Here is a 25519-nt window from a genome sequence, read left to right as displayed (position 1 = left end):
CTTTGACTATGTACACTCAGTGAGCATAGCCTTGCTATTGAGAGAGGCCGCCGTAGGCAACCCTGGCTCTCGCGAGATGACAGGCTATGTGCACACTGCCCACAAAATGAGGTGGATACTAACCTCCTGCCAAATGTATGACCATATTAGAGAGACACATTTCCCTCAGATTACACAGACCCACAAAGAACTCAAATCCAATTTTAATAAAGTCTCATTTCCATACCACAGTGTGCCATCACAGCAGCCAGATGTATGAGATGTTGCCACAAGAAAAAGGCAACCAGTGAAGAACAAACATCATTGTAAATACAACCAATACAACCTATTTTTATCCCTTTTGTACTTGAACTATTTGCACATCGTTACAACACTGTACGTAGACATGACATTTTTTATGTCTTTATTCTTTTGGAACTTGTGTGAGTGTAATATTTACTGTTCACTTTGATTGTTTATTTCACTTGCTTTGACAATGTAAACATGTGTTTCCCATGCCAGTAAAGCCCCTTGAATTAAATCGAGAGAGAGACTATAAAGATCTAAAAGCCATGTGCTTTCCAGCTTGTAAAAAGAGGCTCCTGTCTTAATGAATCAAGTGAGTGTCTGTGCGTGTGGGAGAGAGAACCGTACAGTGCCGTGAGCCATGTTGGCTCCACATCCACTCAGAGTACGAGATGACACCGATAGCAGGGTATGTATGACGAGCCCCTGCTACCCTCACACACGTGCAAATACACACACTCCAGGGCCTCTGCACCAGCAGGGATAGTGTAGGTGTGTTTAGACAGGCGGCAGCACCAATGCGTGGGTCAAATCTGACTCACATCTCAAAGGAGTGATTACGTCATCAAAACAAAATGTGCCTCAAACAAACCCTCTGGAGGCCAAATTAAGTTGTAAAACTGTACATCTTTGTATCATATGTTTTCAAGAAATAATGATGCCAGAAAGTTATAACTCTGTTCCCTGTAGTGCCAGAGTCTGCTAATCCTGCTTTGAGTCATACACAGTCTCTATGTACGTGTTCAAATTGGCACCCTATTCCATATATAGTGCACTACTTTTGACCAGTGCCCATAAGGTCAAAAGTTGTGCACTACACAGGGAATAGGTTGTTATTCTGGATACAGACTGCGCTAGCTAGCTGATGAAAAGTGAATCGTTATGATATAGAGATGAAAATATTCAAATACATTGTTTTCCGTCTGGAAATCTCCTGAGACTAACCGAGTAAAGAGCAGGAGAATATATACTGAGCAAAAATATAAAACGCAACATGTAACAATTTCATAGATTTTACTGAGTTACAGTTCATATAAGTAAATTAATTAGGCCTTAATCTAATAATAATAATTTCACATGACTGGAAATAAAGATATGCATCTGTTGGTCACAGATACCTTAAAAAATATTAGGGGCATGAATCAGAAAACCAGTCATAGTCTGGTGTGACCACCATTTGACTCATGCAGCGCCACACATGTTCTTCGCATAGAGTTGATCAGGCTGTTGAGTGTCAAACAAACCCTCTAGCGACCAAATTACTGTACATACTGTACATACATCTTTGTACAGTCGTGGCCAAAAGTTTTGAGAATGACACATATACATTTTCACAAAGTTTGCTGCTTCAGTGTCTTTCAATATTTTTGTCAGATGTTACTATGGAATACTGAAGTACAATTACAAGCATTTCATAAGTGTCAAAGGCTTTTATTGACAATTACATGAAGTTGATGCAAAGAGTCAATATTTGTAATGTTGACCCTTCTTTTTCAAGACCTCTGCAATCCGCCCTGTCATGCTGTCAATTAACTTCTGGGTCACATCCTAACTGATGGCAGCCCATTCTTGCATAATCAATGCTTGAAGTTTGTCAGAATTTGTGGGTTTTTGTTTGTCCACCCGCCTCTTGAGGATTGACCACAGGTTCTCAATGGGATTAAGGTCTGTGGAGTTTCCTGGCCATGGACCCAAAATATCGATGTTTTGTTCCCCGAGCCATTTAGGTATCACTTTTGCCTTATGGCAAGGTGCTCCATCATGCTGGAAAAGGCATTGTTTCCACAAGCTTTTTTCCGGATGCCCCAAACAATCGGAAATGGGATTAATCAGAGAAAATGACTTTACCCCAGTCCTCAGCAGTCTAATCCCTGTACCTTTTGCAGAATATCAGTCTATCCCTGATGTTTTTCCTGGAGAGAAGTGCCGCATTTGCTGCTCTTCTAGATAGCAGGCCATCCTCCAAAAGTCTTTGCCTCACAGTGCGTGCAGATGCACTCACACCTGCCTGCTGCTCTGTACTGGTGGTGCCCCGATCCTGCAGTTGAATCAACTTTAGGAGACGGTCCTGGTGCTTGCTGGACTTTCTTGGTTGCCCTTAAGCCTTCTTCACAACAATTGAACCGCTCTCCTTGAAGTTCTTGATGATCCGATAAATTGTTGATTTAGGTGCAAGCTTACTGGCAGCAATATTCTTGCCTGTGAAGCCCTTTTTGTGCAAAGCAATGGTGACTGCATGTGTTTCCTTGCAGGTAACCATGGTTGACAGAGGAAGAACAATGATTCCAAGCACCACCCTCCTTTTGAAGCTTCCAGTCTGTTATTTGAACTCAATCAGCCTGATAGTGATTTCCAGCCTTGTCCTCGTCAACACTCACACCTGTGTTAACAAGAGAATCACTGACATGATGTCAGCTGGTCCTTTTGTGGCAGGGCTGAAATGCAGTGGAAATGTTTTTTGGGGATTCAGTTCATTTGCATGGCAAAGTGGGACTTTGCAATTCATCCGATCACTCTTCATAACATTCTGGAGTATATGCAAATTGCCATCATACAAACTGAGGCAGCAGACTGTGAAAATTTAATATTTGTCATTCAAAAAAAAATGATGGCCACGACTGTATGTACACATTTTCAAGAAATAATGATGCCAGAGGGTTATAACTTCCCTGTGGAATGTTGTCCACCCCTCTTCAATGGCTGTGCGAAGTTGCCGGATATTGGCGGAAACTGGAACACGCTGTAGTACGCATCCAAAACATGCTCAGTGGGTGGTGACATGTCTGGTGAGCAGTTGCGATTTTAGCATGTAAATCTTGGTGGGACAAAAAAATTTAAAGGTGGGATGCTTGCCAGCAAAGCCACAACACTAAACAATGCATTTAATTGCACTATAACAGTGACAAATGGTGGCCACAAACTGTTAGGGCCTACATAAAGCTGTCCCAACATCTTACCACTGCTACACCTGGCTATCAGCGGAGCCTTATTTGGCAGAAACAGTTCATTCAGCCTCATTTACTGCCTTTAAAAAAAACATAGCTGATATGGCTGACTTGCTTAAACAAATGTGGTTTCTAATGACAATTGAGATGAACAAACTATGGCATAAGGGGACGACAAGCTGATAAGAGGCCATCCATAATTTCGATTAAAACAATGAGTGAGTTAGGATGGACGTAGTCAATATAACTTTGTTTAGCACTTTTGAAATATACAACGACAGAATTCAGAATATGTGCCGTTCTTAGTGTTCTCCCTGGACACCAAGTCAGAACTGTAGGATAAATAAAAGGTGCATATAAGCAGACATGAAGGCTCTTACAAATTTAGATGATTACATTTATCTAAAACAAGGTTGAATCACGATGACGTCATTGATCTTCAGGTCGTAGCTCTAGAAATAGGCCGGATTTACAATTCCGAGTTGGATGACCGTTCAAAACGTATTTTCCCAGTCAGAGCTCGTTTATTCCCGGCTTCCTAGTTGTCTTGAACTCACTTTAGTCAAGTTTTAGCAGTCTCGAGTTAAGTTGCTTTGAGTGCGACACAAATCATGCTTCATTAACAGCATGGCCAATGTTCAATGTTTATCACATTAAACTGGGAAAAGAGCCTTCCAAACCACTCATTGTTGAATTTGCGATTTCCAACTTGTGTAATGTTTATGGCCGATGAGCACCAATACGTTTTATCTAATTTCTCTTCGGTATTTCTGTTCATATCACAAGGATTTGCCAGTAGAGTGTTGACTTGATTCATGATGATGACTGCTAGCTAAGATTTTGAAAGTATGATGTTGACATGATCAGTCCAATCAAAGCTACTGTACATATAACGTGATTTAAACGCAATTTATCTGTGGTCAATGACCTTGGATGGGCGCTTCTAATGTAACTATGGCAGCACCCAAGGGGCTAGAATTTTCTAGCGCTACCCTTAGACTTGGCAGTGACGTAGGGTCCACATGAGTGTCACTGAGCCAATCACAGCACTGAGCTACATTGGAAAAATCTGCATCTTGGAGCTGCCTTAAGAAAACAAGAGGCCATGTGTGTATGAGGCTTTATTAAATCAATGATATATACAGTGGGGCAAAAAAAGTATTTAATCAGCCACCAATTGTGCAAGTTCTCCCACTTAAAAAGATGAGAGAGGCCTGTAATTTTCATCATAGGTACACTTCAACTATGACAGACAATGAGAGAAAAAAATCCAGAAAATCACATTAGGATTTTTTAAATGAATTTATTTGCAAATTATGGTGGAAAATAAGTATTTGGTCACCTACAAACAAGCAAGATTTCTGGCTCTCACAGACCTGTAACTTCTTCTTTAAGAGGCTCTGCTGTCCTCCACTCGTTACCTGTATTAATGGCACCTGTTTGAACTTGTTATCAGTATAAAAGACATGGCTCTGTACCTGGAGAGAAGTTGATTCCACCTTCTGGAACACACACTAAATGCTTAGTCTTTGAAACACAGAGATGAGCGAGTCAGTGGATGTTACTGAGATCTCTACTGCATTGAGTTGTGCTTCACCAGGTTAATCTATGAGTAATAACGCTGATGGCCGGAGGACTAAACCTTAACTAAACTTAGCTCGAGAACTCTGACGGTTCTTCCACATGGTACGGATATGCTCTGTGTGGGGGATGCTTTTTTTTTTAATGACTGACCCCTTGCATTAATTGGTCCACTAGTCCAGACCAGAGCCATGTATTTATTTTATTCTTCATTCATGGCTCTGGTCCAGATCCCTGGTAGGTCAAAGCCAGTTCTTCTTAGCAAGACTGAGTTGAGGCTTAAAATGGTTCTGTCTATTTGGTGTCTCACAACTGGCCCACACTCACAAATCAGAGAAGTTTGGGAACCAGCCGAGACTGCTTCTGTAACTGCCCAGTGTTGGTCTCTGTCCATTAGGACCTGAAGGATGAGACTGCTTCTGTAACTGTCCAGTGTTGGTCTCTGTCCATTAGGACCTGAAGGATGAGACCGCTTCTGTAACTGTCCAGTGTTGGTCTCTGTCCATTAGGACCTGAAGGATGAGACCGCTTCTGTAACTGTCCAGTGTTGGTCTCTGTCCATTAGGACCTGAAGGATGAGACCGCTTCTGTAACTGTCCAGTGTTGGTCTCTGTCCATTAGGACCTGAAGGATGAGACCGCTTCTGTAACTGTCCAGTGTTGGTCTCTGTCCATTAGGACCTGAAGGATGAGACCGCTTCTGTAACTGTCCAGTGTTGGTCTCTGTCCATTAGGACCTGAAGGATGAGACTGCTTCTGTAACTGTCCAGTGTTGGTCTCTGTCCATTAGGACCTGAAGGATGAGACCGCTTCTGTAACTGTCCAGTGTTGGTCTCTGTCCATTAGGACCTGAAGGATGAGACCGCTTCTGTAACTGTCCAGTGTTGGTCTCTGTCCATTAGGACCTGAAGGATGAGACCGCTTCTGTAACTGTCCAGTGTTGGTCTCTGTCCATTAGGACCTGAAGGATGAGACCGCTTCTGTAACTGTCCAGTGTTGGTCTCTGTCCATTAGGACCTGAAGGATGAGACCGCTTCTGTAACTGTCCAGTGTTGGTCTCTGTCCATTAGGACCTGAAGGATGAGACCGCTTCTGTAACTGTCCAGTGTTGGTCTCTGTCCATTAGGACCTGAAGGATCAGACTGCTTCTGTAACTGTCCAGTGTTGGTCTCTGTCCATTAGGACCTGAAGGATGAGACCGCTTCTGTAACTGTCCAGTGTTGGTCTCTGTCCATTAGGACCTGAAGGATGAGACTGCTTCTGTAACTGTCCAGTGTTGGTCTCTGTCCATTAGGACCTGAAGGATGAGACTGCTTCTGTAACTGTCCAGTGTTGGTCTCTGTCCATTAGGACCTGAAGGATCAGACCGCTTCTGTAACTGTCCAGTGTTGGTCTCTGTCCATTAGGACCTGAAGGATCAGACTGCTTCTGTAACTGTCCAGTGTTGGTCTCTGTCCATTAGGACCTGAAGGATGAGACTGCTTCTGTAACTGTCCAGTGTTGGTCTCTGTCCATTAGGACCTGAAGGATGAGAATAAGAAGGCCAGGATGGCAGCAGCCAGAGCAGTGCTGGAGAAATGCACCATGATGCTGCTCACTGCGTCCAAGGTGAGTACATACTGCTGCTAATGTAGTAGATTAAACCTGTGGACTGGAAAAACTTGCTACTGAATGGGTCAAATTAGTCCTTCTGGTGCTCGTAAATTTCTATAGGCTTTTTTGAAGCAGAAAACTAACTTCCCATTTTAAACATTGTTTTTGTGTTTAGTAGATGTGAGACATAGAGACTGTATTACTACAATTGACTCCGAACATGGACTGCCACACAAGCAGACTAATTCTGATACTTTTCCAAATTATTAGCAAAAGAGTTGCTATGATTGGTAAAAAGATCAGAATTGGGCTGCCTGTGTAAATGCAGCCTCAGTTGTAAAACCATGTCTCTCTCCCTGTAGACGTGTCTCAGACACCCGGACTGCGAGTCGGCGCGTATCAACAAAGATGGCGTGTTCCACCGCATGCGATTTGCCCTGGAGCAGGTCATGGAGATCGTGACGGACGCCCGGCCCTGCGGGGAGACCAAGGTCCTACCCCTCAGCATTTACACCGGCATCAAGGACTTCAAGGTCGGACAACAGGGAAGGACTTCCTTATAGATTACATATGTTTTTGTTTTTTTCTCCACTTTACGTTGTAATATAGTTCTAATATAGTAACTACAGTACGATGGTTTAGGCCTGGACTAATCTAGGTTATCCCCGAACTACAATCTAGCGTAATGTTCACGTAGTCTATCCACAAGATATTTATTCAATTTTTATTTAGCTTTTATTTAACTAGGCAAGTCAGTTAAGAACAAATTCTTATTTACAATGACGGCCTAGCAAAAGGCAAAACACCTCCTGCGACGACGGTGGCTGGGATTAAAAATGTAAAATATAGAACAAAACACACATCACCACAAGAGAGACACCACAGCACTACATAAAGAGAGACCTAATACAACAACACAGCATGGCAGCAACACATGACAACAACATGGCAGCACAACATGGTAACCACACCAAACATGGCACAAACATTATTGGGCACAGACAACAGGCCTGGACATACAAACATGAGGCATGCCAGGTGTTCTGCACCAGTTCTTTACAATAAGTCAATTATCCCTAGTCAACCTGAATTACCAGTAGCTTGTCATAGAGCTTTTGAATGTTATTCTCTGTCACTCTGTGTCAATTAAATTGAAATGCTTTATTGGCATGACAAATAATTTGTTGTATTCATTACTGTGTCTCTGTCTGTGATCCCAGTCCAATGTGGAAGGTCTGCATGAGGGTCTGTACTCACTGCCCCAGCAAGCTCTGTCTGACCAGCTGGAGGCGGTGGTGGAGAGGACAGAGGACTTCACTGACTCGGCCTACACCAGCCACGAGCACCGAGAGGGCATCCTGCAGCTCTGCCAGCTCGCCCGCCAGGACACTGACCAGCTCATCGCAGCCTGGAGGGAGGCGGTATGTTGGCATAAACTGGGCATACACACACATGTAAATACTTGTACACTCGCGTGTATACATGTACTCACACATGTAGATATGAACTCGTACGTCTACATGATTAAGAGCACGCGTACAGTAGGTCATGATTTAGCATGCATGAAAATGCACATTGCATTCACGTGTGTAGATGGCCACAGACACGCACACTCCTTCACTTCCTTTCTGTTGCTTAGCTACATGACCTTGTGTACTGTTGCTAGGTTTATAGATAATGTGAAGGAGAACAATATAATATCCAGCCTTTTCACACCACCCTCTCCCATATGGCTATACAGTGCTATTTTCCTTCATTCTTTATAGGTCTTAAACCAGTCCTGGGCCCATCAATGCATCTCAGAGTAGGAGTGCTGATCTAGGATCAGTTTTGATTATATGGACAGATCCTAGATCAGGACTCTTACTCTGAGATGCTTTGTGGATACGGCCCTGAAGTCAGCCTCATCGTATGAATGGCCATTCACTTGACTCCATTGATTACATAGAACACATTGTTCTCGCTCTCTCGACACCTTTCACACAATGTGTTTTTCCATCATTAAGGTTGTATATATGTGTGAAAATAGAGGCCACAGTTCCATTGACAAATTGAATGGAATCAGAGCTACGGCACGTTGAACGATTGGCTCCCTAGTGAGACCCATTTCTACAGCGTGTGTCACTAGCTAGATCCCAGGGCCTGTTCGTTTTCCTCCACTTATTTCAGTAGAAACAGAGCAGTGAGATGAGGTGTTTTTCTCTACTTATTTCAGTAGAAACAGAGAGGATGATGAGAGGGTCAGAGACAAATCATCAGGGCCCCGTTTTTCAAAAGTGTTCTATCTGGATTTCAGGATTAAATGCATAGAAATACAATGGGAGTCCAATGATTCATTCATTCTATTTCTTTGCGTTTAATCCTTTCCGATAGCTGAAATCCAGATAGAACACTTTTGAAAAACTGGACCCTGGTGAATTCTGCTTGACAGTTTTTTTACATTGTTTTGACACATTGCTGTAATCGTGTCTGACTACAGTGACTTCCACCCGTCTCCTTGCCCTTAGAACGGGTGTCTGAAACGTGTGTTTTACAGGATATTGGTGATGCAGAAGGGATCTCTCTCTTTCACTCACTCACACTTTCTTTCTCTTCCTCTCACACACTCTACCGTTTCACACACACACACACACACACACACACACACACACACACACACACACACACACACACACACACACACAGGGCATGAGCAGGGCTGTGTAATCTCGTATTCTTCTCCTGCTAAGACAGGCCACATCCCAGGCACCAGTCATCCTGTGCATGATTTATGTGACGACGACTCTTATCTTTTTCCCCTCACTTATTTATTTGAATATGTTCCTCATCCCAGCTGTCTCTCAATGCCAAAGAGGCCACGGAGGAGATGGAGCTGTCTATACTGAAGACCTGCCAAAGTGTTCACGAACTCCGCAGAGAGGTGAGTCCTGTAACCCTGCGGTCTTAACTAGAATGCATCACTGTCTGGCATGCCAAGTGGTTCAGTCCTAGATCAGATCTGTCCAGAGTTTTCTGTACTCTCCAACTGGGTTGGGATGCAACTGATTACATATCATCTGATTACATATCATCTGATTACATATCATCTGATTACATATCATCTGATTACATCTGATTACATATCATCTGATTACATATCATCTGATTACATCTGATTACATATCATCTGATTACATATCATCTGATTACATATCATCTGATTACATCTGATTACATATCATCTGATTACATATCATCTGATTACATATCATCTGATTACATATCATCTGATTACATATCTGATTACATCTGATTACATATCATCTGATTACATATCATCTGATTACATCTGATTACATATCATCTGATTACATCTGATTACATATCATCTGATTACATATCATCTGATTACATCTGATTACATATAATCGGATTACATATTATCGGATTACAAAAACCTGTAGCTGTAATCGGTTATGTTACCAGCAAAAATGTTGTAATCAGTTTAGATACATTTGAAAAAATGTATTACTTTTTCTGGATTACTTTTAAAAATCAAAAAGGATGTTTGTGAAAAAATACATTGATACCTTTCTTTTTTTCTCATTCAATTCAGTATTGAAAAAAATAGCAAGTCTAAGTTTGTCCCACCTGAGCGAGTCTGACCACAAGTCAGAAACCACTATGACGACACACCAGATGCGTTTGAGGGATCCTTTTTGTCTTCTTCTAATGCCTCTTAAGGGGAAAGTAACTGAAAGTAATCAGATTACATTACTGAGTTGAGTTAATCCAAAAGTTATGTTACTGATTACAATTTTGGACAGGTAACTGTAACAGATTACATTTAGATAGTAAAATGACCCAACCCTGCTCTCATCACAATTTGTTCAGATCTCTTGCTCTTCTTTCTCTTTAATATGGCCTAAGCACTCTCCCACTTTTACATATTCTCCTTATCCTCCCTCTGTTGGCACTCCCCCCTCATGCTTTTTCTCTCTACCCTGCCCTTTCTTTCTCCTCCTTGTTCTCTTTCTGTCTTACTATTGTTTTCTCTTCCTATTACGATTGTGCAGCCAGATGTACCAAAGATACCACATATGTATACCCATTTTCATCTCCCCTCTTCCCCTCTCCCGCCGTCCAGCTCCATAAGGTGGCAGTGGGGCGGGCGGCGGACCTGCTGAAGCTGCATGCAGAACACCTGCCTCTGCGGGCCCTGAAGGCCTCAGGGGGCGAGGGAAACCTGGAGGCCGTGGCAGAGTGCGCCCGCACGCTCGCAGAGCAGAAGGAACAGCTGATGGAGGTGAGCGAGGCTCGCTGGCTGGGGAGGTTAACTTAAGTCTGTTGAATCTCCCTGATCAAATCACCTTTGTTGATTTATTTAACCACAAAGTCTATTTAATGAAATGTTAAGTCCATCATATCCATCTCTATGGCTGAGGTGTATGGACATGGTACTTGTGATATGAGCTACTGGCTTTGGAGACCTCTATTTATTTTCCAGTTGAATATCTGGAAAATATATCTTGATCTGTCTGCTGCTCATATCCAGTCATATTGATGTTAGACGCTGATGTTGTCTGTTCTGTTCCAGACGTGTCGTCTGCTGTGTCACGTCTCAGGGACAGAGCCTCTGGAGATCACCTGTATGCACGCTGAGGAGACCTTCCACGTCACTGTCCCCCAGGTAACAGACACTCTGACGGGTAACAGACACTCTGACGGGTAACAGACACTCTGACGGGTAGCAGACACTCTGACCGGTAACAGACACTCTGACAGGTAACAGACACTCTGACAGGGAACGCACCCAGACACTCTGGCAGGAATCTCACCCAGACACTCTGACGGGTAACAGACACTCTGACGGGTAACAGACACTCTGACAGGGAACGCACCCAGACACTCTGGCAGGAATCGCACCCAGACACTCTGGCAGGAATCGCACCCAGACACTCTGGCAGGAATCGCACCCAGACACTCTGGCAGGAATCGCACCCAGACACTCTGGCAGGAATCGCACCCAGGCACTCTGGCAGGAATCGCACCCAGACACTCTGGCAGGAATCGCACCCAGACACTCTGACGGGTAACAGACACTCTGACGGGTAACAGACACTCTGACGGGTAACAGACACTCTGACGGGTAACAGACACTCTGACGGGTAACAGACACTCTGACGGGTAACAGACACTCTGACGGGTAACAGACACTCTGGCAGGAATCGCACCCAGACACTCTGGCAGGAATCGCACCCAGACACTCTGGCAGGAATCGCACCCAGACACTCTGGCAGGAATCGCACCCAGACACTCTGGCAGGAATCGCACCCAGACACTCTGGCAGGAATCGCACCCAGACACTCTGGCAGGAATCGCACCCAGACACTCTGGCAGGAATCGCACCCAGACACTCTGGCAGGAATCGCACCCAGACACTCTGGCAGGAATCGCACCCAGACACTCTGGCAGGAATCGCACCCAGACACTCTGGCAGGAATCGCACCCAGACACTCTGGCAGGAATCGCACCCAGACACTCTGGCAGGAATCGCACCCAGACACTCTGGCAGGAATCGCACCCAGACACTCTGGCAGGAATCGCACCCAGACACTCTGGCAGGAATCGCACCCAGACACTCTGGCAGGAATCGCACCCAGACACTCTGGCAGGAATCGCACCCAGACACTCTGGCAGGAATCGCACCCAGACACTCTGGCAGGAATCGCACCCAGACACTCTGGCAGGAATCGCACCCAGACACTCTGGCAGGAATCGCACCCAGACACTCTGGCAGGAATCGCACCCAGACACTCTGGCAGGAATCGCACCCAGACACTCTGGCAGGAATCGCACCCACCCCCGTGACAGGAAACGCCCCCACCCCCGTGACAGGAAACGCCCCCACCCCCGTGACAGGTAACGTAACACACTCTGACAGGTAACGTAACACACTCTGACAGGTAACGTAACACACTCTGACAGGTAACGTAGCACACTCTGACAGGTAACGTAACACACTCTGACAGGTATCGTAGCACACTCTGACAGGTATCGTAGCACACTCTGACAGGTAACGTAACACACTCTGACAGGTAAGGTAACGTAGCACACTCTGACAGGTAAGGTAACACACTCTGACAGGTAAGGTAACACACTCTGACAGGTAAGGTAACACACTCTGACAGGTAACGTAGCACAATACACGTTGTGCTAGAAACTCCACCCTGATATTGTTGTTAAGCTGTACAACTTCTCCATTATCAAGGTTTGTCAGCACATTCTCTGCCATCTTGTCCCCTATAGCTTCACCCCCATCCATTTAAACACAGCCAACTATTACAGAAACCGACATTAAGATGACTTCATCTGATACGGGGAGAAATAACTCAGAAAACCACACGCACACAAGTCAGAGTGCATCACCTCCGGTGTGTTGCATTTAATTGGTAATTACCCACAGGTGTCTCTTTATTACCATTGAAAGACATCCACACACACACACACACACACACACACATACACACACACACACACATCAGTATTAATCCTCCCTGGGCGGAGGCTCCCCCTCTGTGACCTTATTGATTGACCTATGAACTTATTAGCTCAGTCATTACAGCTGGGTCATGCAGGGTCTGACATTACTGTGGGCGGGTCTTCACATTTTCCACAACACTCCCAGCAGCAGATAATGAAGCATCTGTCCCAACGGCCTGGAAGACCAAACATAATTAGAAAACTGGGAGACAAAACGGATTCCATGCCCCCTGCTCTGCTTGCTGAAGATTGGTTCCATTTCACACAATCAGCCCCCACACTGAGAGGAAATGATCATGTGTCTCTGCTCATAGACTAGTTCAACATTCTATGAGAATGAGGCCTGATTCCATTCTGTAATGGGGGTGTTGGAGAGATTGTATGGGGGTGGGGCTGTCTAATCATTTTCTTGGATCCTTTGTTAGTTTTCCCTCAAAGAACCAACTGGTCTGGATAGCTACTGGTGTGAGTAACACTGTAATAGCTCCACTTAAGGTGTGTACTGTGCACCTTATCGAAACACTTCACCACTCCAATACAAATTTAAAACATATCTACTTCCCCCTTCTCTCGCTCCCTCCCTCCTCCATCCTCTCAGATCATTTCTGCAGCCCAGACGCTGGCCCTGCACCCATCCAGTAAGATTGCCAAGGAGAACCTGGATGTGTTCTGTGAGGCCTGGGAGTCCCAGCTCTGTGACATGGGCGTGCTGCTCCGGGAGATCAATGACGTGTTCGAGGGCCGCCGAGGTGTGTGTGTGTGTGTGTGTGTGTAATGGGCATCCAAGGTGGGCCTCCCGGTCATAGGAGAGGGGAGGGAGAATAAGTGGTAAGAGGAGTTTGGTTGGGTTGGGACAGGCCTCCTGTTGGGAGGAGAGGGGGGGGGGGGGGGGGGTGTTGGTTGGGTGGTCCCCCTGGTGGGACGAGAGGGGGGGTTGTTGGACTGGGATGGTCCCCCTTGTGGGAGGGGGGTGCTGGAGGGATTGGGTGGGGCAGTCCCCCTGGTAGGAGGAGGGGCAGGGGGTGTTGGAGGGGTGGGGCCAACCCCCTGATGGGACGAGAGGGGGGGGTTATTGGCCTGGGACGGTCCCCCTGGTGGGAGGGACGTGTTGGAGAGATTGGGTGGGGCAGTCTTTTTTTAATATATATATTTTTTACCCTTAGCAGGTAAGTTGACTGAGAACACATTCTCATTTACAGTAATGACCTGGAGAATAGTTACAGGGGGGAGGAGGGGGATGAATGAGCCAATTGTAAACTGGGGATGATTAGGTGGCCATGGTATGAGGGCCAGAATGAGTAGTGGAATTGAAGGAACTGTAAGACCAGGATTGGATCCCACTCAGACAAGGGATGTTACAATACAACCAACCCCTGGCAAGGGGATGATGTTTCTGTCCCTCATGGTTATTGATAGCAAAAGTTAATAAGACTGTGAAGGAATGGATTATTCATTCAGTTATGTCAAATCTGATGGACTCCCACCACTATTATATCGACACCACACTGAAATAACATTAATGCCCGTATTCACTAGTCACCACACAGATTTCTCCCCACCCTCTTGATCTCTTTCTCTTGCGCTCTCTCTCTCTCGCTCTATTCTCTTTATCTCTATTCTCTCTCTTGCTATTCTATTCTCTATATTCTCTTGATCTCTATTCTCTCCCTCTATTCTCTCTTGCTATTCTATTCTCTTGAACTCTATTCTCTTGCTCTCTATTCTCTCTCTTGCTATTCTATTCTCTCTCTTCTCTTGCTCGCTATCTTAATCTCTATCATTTTCATGGGCAGTTAGTCTCTACAAGCCATGGTTGTTTGTACTCTCCGTCTCTCTTGCTCTCTAGCTCTCTATTCTCTTGCTCTCTCACTCTCTTGTAGTCTTGCTCTCGCTCTCTCTATTCTCTCGCTCTCTATTCTCTCGCTCTCTATTCTCTTGCTCTATTCTCTTGCTCTCTCTCGCTCTCTCTTCTCTTGCTCTCTCTCACTCTCTTGTAGTCTTGCTCTCTCCTCTCGCTCTCTATTATCTCGCTCTCTATTCTCTCACTCTCTATTCTCTTGCTCTCTCTCACGCTCGTGTCTTGCTCTCTCTCACTCTCTTACTCTCTCTCACTCTCTTGCTCTCGCTCTCTCTATTCTCTTGCTCTCTATTCTCTTGCTCTCGCTCTCTATTCTCTTGCTCTCGCTCTCTCTATTCTATTCTCTCTCGCTATTCTATTCTCTCTATTCTCTTGATCTCTATTCTCTTAATCTCTATCATTTTCATGGGCAGTTAGTCTCTCTACAAGCCATGGTTGTTTGTACTCAGTCTCTGTCTAAGCTGTGGTAGTCTAAAATGTATTGATCCTATTCATAGACAGATCAATCTCTATAACTGTGGTTGTTTGTATTCTCTGACACAACGCAGCGATTAAAGCACCATCAGCACGATACCTCTCACCGAGCCACAGGCACAAACCGTTCTGTTACAGGCACATGCACACGCACACAGGCCTGTATCTCAACATTGGCTTATACCAACCGTTTCACAGCGCTCTCTCCCACTCCGCAGCGTAATTCCTATAATCCGTAACGTTTGTGGCGTGTCACGGTATTCGTATTTATGGACCACGATCCAAATGACATGCAACGAGAGCGACGACGTCCCCCTGCTGAAATCATTAAATAGAGAAGTGTGTGTGGAGGGGTGCGGTGCTGGTGCGACGTAGACAGTTAAACCTTTGTCAAGTAATACTCCTTTTACGGCAGCGCCTCATCAGCCGTTAAACACATCAGTGATGTTTATCACACCCTGACCACCCCTGTAAATTCTACTGAACTGTGCCTTTACCGGGACTTAAAGATCTCAGCTACAGACAAGAACTTTGTTGAGTTGATTGGTTGCACTCCATTTGAAGTATGATAGAGGACGTGTTAGAGATAATCAACTGTAGTATGATAGGGGATGTGTTAGAGATAATCAACTGTAGTATGATAGGGGATGTGTTAGAGATAATCAACTGTAGTATGATAGAGGATGGATGTGTTAGGGCTGGGCGATATGGCCTAAAACTCATATCTCAATTTCTTTCAAACTTACAGGTTTTGGTTGTATGGTAACATCCCTTGTCTGAGTGAGACCCAATCCTGGTCTTACAGTTCTTCAATTCCACTTCCCATTCTGGCCTGCATACCATCATGGCCACCTAATCATCCCCAGTTTACAATTGGCTCATTCATCCCCCTCCCAATATATATTTATTATTGTTATTTATTTATTTTTTAATTAATATTCTCTAAATAAGCTTTGTTGTAAAGGTAAAGGTAAAATACCCTGCATTTAAAACAGTCTAATCTAATGAATTCAGAGCTTGTGAAATTATATCTCGTCTGAATATATTCCTTCCACAACCATAAAACCCACTAATTATTTTATCAAAATATTTGTACCTGCTTTTCTTTGTTGTTGCAATAATCACTGATCTGGCCTTCCAGTCGGTCTATAAAAAAAATATTAAGTTACAAATGTAACCAGAACTATGCATAATGCACATTCACTAATAATGTAGCACACATATGCATAATGCACATTCACTAATAATGTAGCACACATATGCATAATGCACATTCACTAATAATGTAGCACACATATGCATAATGCACATTCACTAATAATGTAGCACACATATGCATAATGCACATTCACTAATAATGTAGCACACATATGCATAATGCACATTCACTAATAATGTAGCACACATATGCATAATGCACATTCACTAATAATGTAGCACACATATGCATAATGCACATTCACTAATAATGTAGCACACATATGCATAATGCACATTCACTAATAATGTAGCACACATATGCATAATGCACATTCACTAATAATGTAGCACACATATGCATAATGCACATTCACTAATAATGTAGCACACATATGCATAATGCACATTCACTAATAATGTAGCACACATATGCATAATGCACATTCACTAATGTAGCACACATATGCATAATGCACATTCACTAATAATGTAGCACACATATGCATAATGCACATTCACTAATAATGTAGCACACATATGCATAATGCACATTCACTAATAATGTAGCACACATATGCATAATGCACATTCACTAATAATGTAGCACACATATGCATAATGCACATTCACTAATGTAGCACACATATGCATAATGCACATTCACTAATAATGTAGCACACATGCATAATGCACATTCACTAATAATGTAGCACACATATGCATAATGCACATTCACTAATAATGTTGCACACATATGCATAATGCACATTCACTAATAATGTTGCACACATATGCTGAGCACTTGCTGGCTGCTGTTCCTTCACTCTGAGGTCCAACTCATCCCAAACCATCTCCATAGGGGCGGCAGGTAGCCTAGTGGTTAGAGCGTTGGGCCAGTAACCAGCAGGTAGCCTAGTGGTTAGAGAGTTGGGCCAGTAACCAGCAGGTAGCCTAGTGGTTAGAGTGTTGGGCCAGGAACCAGCAGGTAGCCTAGTGGTTAGAGAGTTGGGCCAGTAACCAGCAGGTAGCCTAGTGGTTAGAGTGTTGGGCCAGTAACCAGCAGGTAGCCTAGTGGTTAGAGTGTTGGGCCAGTAACCAGCAGGTAGCCTAGTGGTTAGAGCGTTGGGCCAGTAACAAGCAGGTAGCCTAGTGGTTAGTGTTGGTCCAGTAACCAGCAGGTAGCCTAGTGGTTAGAGCGTTGGGCCAGTAACCAGCAGGTAGCCTAGTGGTTAGAGCATTGGGCCAGGAACCAGCAGGTAGCCTAGTGGTTAGAGAGTTGGGCCAGTAACCAGCAGGTAGCCTAGTGGTTAGAGCGTTGGGCCAGTAACCAGCAGGTAGCCTAGTGGTTAGACCGTTGGGCCAGTAACCAGCAGGTAGCCTAGTGGTTAGAGCGTTGCGCCAGTAACCGAAATCCCTGAGCTGACAAGGTAAAAATCTGTCGTTCTGCCCCTGAACAAGGCAGGTAACCCACTGTTCCTTGGCCGTCATTGTAAATAAGAATTTGTTCTCAACTGACTTAAATAAAAACATGTAAAATTGTAGAAAATTAACACTGGTCTCATAAACAATCTCTCAAGCACAAGCCCACATGTTAGTGAGTAGCCAGCAAATATGAATATTTCAAGTTTTAGCAACTTGGATCTAGGTATAATTTCACAAGCTCTGAATTCCGCTAACAAAAGGAAACGGTTAATGTTCTGAACAGAACTTTATGTCCGTCTCCAACTGTTTGAACAGCATGTCAGCCTGTCCACTTTGTTCAGATGTTGAAATCAAGTGGTTCTACCTTGTTTCTCAGAATGAGAACGAGTTGCCAATTCCTTATATAATTGTTATACTAGCATAAAACAATCTTTATTTGACTAAACTGCTTCTAGCGATATGTGATACCATTATGCACTTGCGACTAACTGAGTATTCATTTTCCAGAATGAATGTTCATTGGTACATCAGTTTTAGTAGTGTCTGCTCTGATCCAAATTTGAGGAGGTGAAACATTAACAGACTATGGTTAGAAAGGTTAACTTCTCTATTATAGTAAAATAATACTGATTTTGTTGGACCAAGCCTCAAATGCAAATAGCTAGTTGAAACCGTTGGTCAGAGAGGAAGAAGTGACCTCTCATCTTTGTTGTTGTGAGTGGTAGGGGGATGGGCTTGGGAGAAAGAGGCAAAGTGAGAGGTTTGACTCTCGCCAAAATCTGTAATATAAACCCAATGTGTTTCTATGTGCTTATTTTGAACCTTGTCGCCTGCCTTCCAGCCTTTGGGACAACGACTCCCATTGTTAGAGTGGAGACATGAGCATCTCGTCATTACATACACATCTCTGGTGTAAATGGGAAGGTGCACAGCACAGAAAAAGCGAACGAGACGAGACAAAAATACAACATGAGAACGCTCATAAAAATACAAAAAGCCTAGATTATGCGATATGGAATATCGTGCAAAAACATACATTCAAATTAATCTACTTCATTCGATATACCACACCGCCCTAGGATGTGTAAGGGACTATCAACTGTAGTATGATATAAGATGTGTTGGGGATAATCAAGTGTAGTATGATAGAAGATGTTAGAGATAATCAAGTGTAGTATGATAGAAGATATTAGAGATAATCAACTGTAGTATGATAGAAGATGTTAGAGATAATCAACTGTAGTATGATAGAAGATGTGTTGGGGATGATCAACTGTAGTATGATAGAAGATGTGTTGGGGATGATCAACTAGTATCATAGAAGATGTGTTGGGGATAATCAACTGAATCCCTCCCTTTTTAGTATTATTTCATTTGTTGGAATTAATAGCGGAAAACCATTTGAAATGCAGTATAAAAAAGGAGTGTAGGGATTTAAAAAGGCATACAATCATTTTGCTGGGAAATTATGTGACCAAACGGACCATTATTTCACCTTAAACCATGGCATTGTTGAATACTTGTTTCTGATTGGCTTGAAGGGCATTCTAGAGCATGCATTATTTCTCTATAATGCATGGTATAGCTGCAAGGTAGTATTCAATGGCTATAGTTCATTCTTACATGTTTGAGCTGCTTTTGAAAGCAAAAGTCGAATTGAAAATATTGGCATTGTTGATTTTGATTTTCATAATGGCAAACTAGGACTGATTGTTTGATTAGCTAAACTAGCACGTTTGATTGGTTACCACGGCAACTACTGTAGCTATCTGGTAAACTTGTTAGCTACTTCAGGGGATGTTGAATACATTTCTACTGGCAATTTAAAATATAGTGTGAAATGTGTTAAATTATAGCCATGGAGGGCTTCCCTGGTGGCGCAGTGGTCTAGGGTACTGCCTCGCAGCGCTAGCTGTGACTCTGGGTTCGCGCCCAGGCTCTGTCGCAGCCGGCCACGACCGGGAGGTCCGGCACAATTGGCCTAGCATCATCCGGGTTAGGGACGGTTTGGCCGGTAGGGATATCCTTGTCTCAGTGGGCGCAGTGCGCACTAACCAAGGTAGCCAGGTGCACTGTGTTTCCTCCGACACATTGGTGCGGCTGGTTTCCGGGTTGGCTGTGTTAAGAAGCAGTGGTGGGTATTTCCAATGTCTTGGCTTGGCTTTCATGGCTTTCGACCTTCGTCTCTCCCGAGCCCGTAAGGGAGTTGTAGCGATGAGACAAGATAGTAATTACTAACCATTGGATACCACGAAATTGGGGAGAAAAGGGCGTAAAAAAAATTGGGCTCTATGCAACTCTGGGCAACTCCGGGCTCTATGCATTTTCTGGAAAATAATGCAACTCTGTGGAAGGTCAGTTACACTTCTTCATGGAACATACCTTACACGTCGTTCATTATTTTCCATATAACTCATAGCCTCCCATTCATTATCCCAAACTTGTGATCCAATGGCCAAAATGTGACTTAAAAAAAAATAATTTTCCTCAAAATAGTATTTCTTTCTGATTTAATAACAGGTGATAAAAGGGCTTACTTGTCGCTTCCCAGACCAGGGGTGAGTATCAGAATAAACAATACTATGATTGGTGGGTATTTCCAATGTCATTCTGTTTAAATGATTTTCCCTCACTTTCTCCTTTAATATCACTCATCCTGTCTCACTTTTTCTTCCCTCCAGAAACATTCAGCCAACCTGAAGATGGTGAAAGCTGTTAAGCTAGATACGGAGGTATAACTAGACTCCTCAATTACACAATACACCTCACATAGTGCACAACTTTTGACCATACCCTATATATGGAATACAGTGGCATTTGGGCTGCATCTACTACCTCATCCTGACAGGTGCATTTATTCTGCAGGAAATTAATACCTGGTCAAACAGGGGAATAATGGAGATTATTGCAGGGACCTTGCGTGGTCTGATACAGTTGAAGTCGGAAGTTTACATACACTTAGGTTGGAGTCATTAAAACTCGTTTTTCAACCACTCCACAAATTTCTTGTTAACAACCTATAGTTTTGGCAAGTCGGTTAGGACATCTACTTTGTGCATGACACAAGTAATTTTTCCAACAATCGTTTAAGGACAGATTATTTAACTTATAACTCACTGTTTTAGATTTCCAGTAGGTCAGAAGTTTACATACACTAAGTTGAGTGTGCCTTTAAACAGCTTGGAAAATTCCAGAAAATGATGTCATAGCTTTAGAAGCTTCTGATAGGCTAATGGACATCATTTGAGTCAATTGGAGGTGTACCTGTGGATGTATTTCAAGGGCTACCTTCAAACTCAATGACTCTTTGCTTGACATCAATGGGGAAATCAGCCAACGCCTGAAGGTACCATGTTCATCTGTACAAACAATAGTACGCAAGTATAAACACCATGGCACCATGCAGCCGTCATAACGCTCAGGAAGGAGACGTGTTCTGTCTCCTAGAGATGAACGTACTTTGGTGCGAAAAGAGCAAATCAATCTCAGAACAACAGCAAAGGACCTTGTGAAGATGCTGGAGGAAACGGATACAAAAGTATCTCTATCCACAGTAAAATGAGTCCTATATCGACATAACCTGAAAGGCCGTTCAGCAAGGAAGAAGGCACTGCTCCAAAACCGGCATAAAAAAGGCAGACTACGGTTTGCAACTGCACATGGGGACAAAGATCGTACTTTTTGGAGAAATGTTCTCTGGTCTGATGAAACAAAAATAGAACTGTTTGGCCATAATGACCATCGTTATGTTTAGAGGAAAAATGGTGAGGTTTGCAAGCAGAAGAACACCATCCCAACCGTGAAGCATGGGGGGAGTGGAAGCATCATGTTGTGGGGGTGCTTTGCTGCAGGAGGGACTGGTGTACTTCACAAATAGATGGCATCATGAGGTATGAAAATTATGTAGATATATTGAAGCAACATCTCAAGACGTCAGTCAGGAAGTTAAAGCTTGGTTATAAATGGGTCTTACAAATGGACAATGACCCCAAGCATACTTCACAAGTTGTGGCAAAATGGCTTAAGGACAACAAAGTCAAGGTATTGGAGTGGCCATAACAAAGCCCTGACCTCAATCTTATCGAAAATGTGTGGGCAGAAATGAAAAAGCGTGTGCGAGCAAGGAGACCTACAAACCTGACTCAGTTACACCAGCTCTGTCAGGAGGAATGGGCCAAACTTCACCCAACTTATTGGGAAAGCTTGTGGAAGGCTCCCTGAAACGTTTGACTTAAGTTCAACAATTTAAAGGCAATGCTACCAAATACTAATTGAGTGTATGTAAACCTCTGACCCACTGGGAATGTGATGAAAGAAATAAAAGCTGAAAAAAATCACTCTTCTCTTATTCTGACATTTCACATTCTAAAAATAAAGTGGTGATCCTAACTGACCGAAGACTACTTTTTACTGGGATTAAATGTCAGGAATTGTGAAAAACTGAGTTTAAATGTATTTTACCTAAGGTGTATGTAAACTTCCGGAGTGTCACTCCGTCATGAATGGGCATGCATACATAAAATTATAATCATTAATTGGAAATTATTAGGAATGTTTGATGTCTTTTAAGAGAGGTGAAGAGTGGAATTGTTGACTTTCTCAAGCAGCAATGAGGTTTATCTTTAAACTGATAATATAATGACTTAAGAAATGATTTACATCCTTTGAATTTTTCCACATTTTGTTGTGTTACAGCCTAATTTAAAATGGTTTAAATTAATATTTTGTGTCACTGGCCTACAAACGATACCCCATAATGTCAATGTGGAATTATGTTTTTAGAAATGTTTAACATCAAAATGTCTGTCTAGCAAAGATCAACAACCATCTTGACAGAGTTTTTAAAGAATAAAACAAAAAAGTGCAAATATAATACAATCCAGATGTGCAAAGCTCTTAGACTCACTCACAAAGACTCTCAGCTGTAATCGCTGCCAAAGGTGACTAATTGACTCAGGGGGTTGAATAGTTATGTAAAGATATATTAGTGTTTTATTTTTTATATATTTTTGACAAATGTTAGAATTTTTCTTCCACTTTGTCATTAGAGTATTTTGTGTAGATCTTTGACAAAAAAAAATACTATTACATTTTTGTTTTAACCCACCTTGTAACCCAACAAAAAGTGAATGGGTACGAATACTTTCTGAAGGCAATGTATATGGTTATGAATGATCATGAATCAGTAATGATGATGATAATGAATGCAATGTAGATAAAAAAGTAATGTGGTTATGGGCTCATCATGCACTGACCTTACGGAAACCACCGAATATGGTGGAATCTCAGAAGGTTTGGGCTTGATTAGTAGTCTTGGATGGGAGACCATCCTTAACTAATGGCGGACCCACGATCTCTCCGCCCCAGGAGCAGAGCAGCATAGCCAAGCTGGGTCTAGAGCTGCGTCTGCTGACCTCCGACGTGGACACGGAGGTGGAGAAGTGGGAGGACCAGGAGCAGGACATCGTCCGCCAGGGCCAGAGCATGTCCAGCATGGCCTACTCCATGTACCTCTTCACCAGGTAGACACCAGCTATCTGTCTGTCCTCACCAGGTAGACACCAGCTGTCTGTCTGTCCTCACCCGGTAGACAGCAGCTGTCTGTCTGTCCTCACCCGGTAGACACCAGCTGTCTGTCCTCACCCGGTAGACACCAGCTGTCTGTCTGTCCTCACCAGGTAGACACCAGCTGTCTGTCTGTCCTCACCAGGTAGACACCAGCTGTCTGTCTGTCCTCACCAGGTAGACACCAGCTGTCTGTCTGTCCTCACCAGGTAGACACCAGCTGTCTGTCTGTCCTCACCAGGTAGACACCAGCTGTCTGTCTGTCCTCACCAGGTAGACACCAGCTGTCTGTCTGTCCTCACCAGGTAGACACCAGCTGTAGCTGTCTGTCTGTCTTAGCCAGGTAGCTTATCTATCAATCATTAGACTGTCACTCAATAATAATAATAATAACTTTATTTATACAGTATAGTACTTTTCAATACAAGTAAAAGTGCTTACCATCATAAAATAATAAAAGTACTAACAATGAAAGGAGGATGCATTGAAATCATACATTAAATGCATCTTTATAAAAGTGTCTTCAGCAAGCCTGTAGTATAAAGGTCAAGTATACTTTGCACCAGCCAGGTATTGACCACCAGCCAGGTATTGACCACCAGTCAGGTATTGACCACCATTGACCATCTGTATGGATATAGAAGAAGAGAACACAGATGCCGTCACGCATCTTGTTGATATGATGTTCATAGTCAATATACTTAATCAGTTGTTATCATCAGGTAATATTTCATTAATTTCCTGTATCGATTGTGCAGGGGGGAGGGCCTACTGAAGACAACCATGGATCTCTTCCACCAGGCTGAGGTAAAGTACTGTACACGCGCCCCGTCCCCCACTCCACTCATCCATATCCTGTCCTTCATCCTCCTCTACTTCATACAGGGCTTTAATTGAATCTGTCCCAGGTGCCATTAAACACAACCACGTCCCAGGGAGAAGACAGAATCAATACAGTATTAAAAGGCCCAAGACAATAATTTGTCTGTGGTAAAGAGAGGATGAGTCAGGGAGCAGAGTGCCCTGGCCCTGTACTTAATGTAGAGAGAGAGCGAGAGATGTGATGATGATCTGCACTCGCTGTAGGGGAACAGGGGAAAGAGTGAGGAAGAGAGACAAGAAGTGCTGATGAGGCCACCTGTCGTTCAATCAGCAGGGCCTTCACAATGCCACACACACAGAGACAGCCTAACCTTCCACTGTGGAGCTCCCACTGAGCGATAATAACCTCTGCTAATTCACTGAGGTGGAAAAGGGCAGCTGTCTTCTATGACACAAACACTACAATAGTCAGGTCCTTTAGAGATTGGTTATTTATTTATGTTTGGTTCATCCTTGTACAGTAACAATACAACACAAGGAATATGGGTTTTTAGTTCTACCATATACTGCTGGTGTTCCACATATCTCCTTTTAGGATTTTTCTACTAATCCTAGAATAGTGGACATTATACAATGGGGTGGGTCTAAACCGCATTCCAGCCAAATCAAATGTATTTATATAGTCCTTCGTACATCAGCTGATATCTCAAAGTGCTGTACAGAAACCCAGCCTAAAACCCCAAACAGCAAGCAATGCAGGTGTAGAAGCACGGTGGCTAGGAAAAACTCCCTAGAAAGGCCAAAACCTAGGAAGAAACCTAGAGAGGAACCAGGCTATGTGGGGTGGCCAGTCCTCTTCTGGCTGTGCCGGGTGGAGATTATAACAGAACATGGCCAAGATGTTCAAATGTTCATAAATGACCAGCATGGTCAAATAATAATAATCACAGGCAGAACAGTTGAAACTGGAGCAGCAGCACGGCCAGGTGGACTGGGGAGTCATCATGTCAGGTAGTCCTGAGGCATGGTCCTAGGGCTCAGGTCCTCCGAGAGAGAGAAAGAAAGAGAGAATTAGAGAGGGCATACTTAAATTCACACAGGACACCGGATAGGACAGGAGAAGTACTCCAGATATAACAAACTGACCCTAGCCCCCGACACAAACTACTGCAGCATAAATACTGGAGGCTGAGACAGGAGGGGTCAGGAGACACTGTGGCCCCATCCGAGGACATCCCTGGACAGGGCCAAAC

The 25519-nt window shown here is 43.6% G+C and overlaps 1 protein-coding gene across 1 annotated transcript in view; it reads left to right on the top strand.

Moving 5' to 3' along the window:
- LOC109907188 (alpha-catulin) overlaps positions 1-25519 on the top strand; it is a 108833-nt gene that overhangs the window by 74933 nt on the left and 8381 nt on the right. Inside the window, exons 5-15 of the mRNA XM_020505007.2 lie at positions 6329-6418; positions 6766-6936; positions 7624-7824; positions 9237-9323; positions 10530-10688; positions 10980-11072; positions 13524-13674; positions 20400-20437; positions 20561-20611; positions 23247-23401; positions 24203-24251. Of these exons, the coding sequence (XP_020360596.1) occupies positions 6329-6418; positions 6766-6936; positions 7624-7824; positions 9237-9323; positions 10530-10688; positions 10980-11072; positions 13524-13674; positions 20400-20437; positions 20561-20611; positions 23247-23401; positions 24203-24251 (1245 nt within the window). The remainder of the gene's footprint in view (positions 1-6328; positions 6419-6765; positions 6937-7623; positions 7825-9236; positions 9324-10529; positions 10689-10979; positions 11073-13523; positions 13675-20399; positions 20438-20560; positions 20612-23246; positions 23402-24202; positions 24252-25519) is intronic.

This window comes from Oncorhynchus kisutch, linkage group LG17 (genome assembly GCF_002021735.2).
Source record: "Oncorhynchus kisutch isolate 150728-3 linkage group LG17, Okis_V2, whole genome shotgun sequence".
In the NCBI taxonomy this organism is placed as follows: Eukaryota; Metazoa; Chordata; class Actinopteri; order Salmoniformes; family Salmonidae; genus Oncorhynchus; species Oncorhynchus kisutch.
This window is presented reverse-complemented; position numbering and strand designations above follow the sequence as displayed.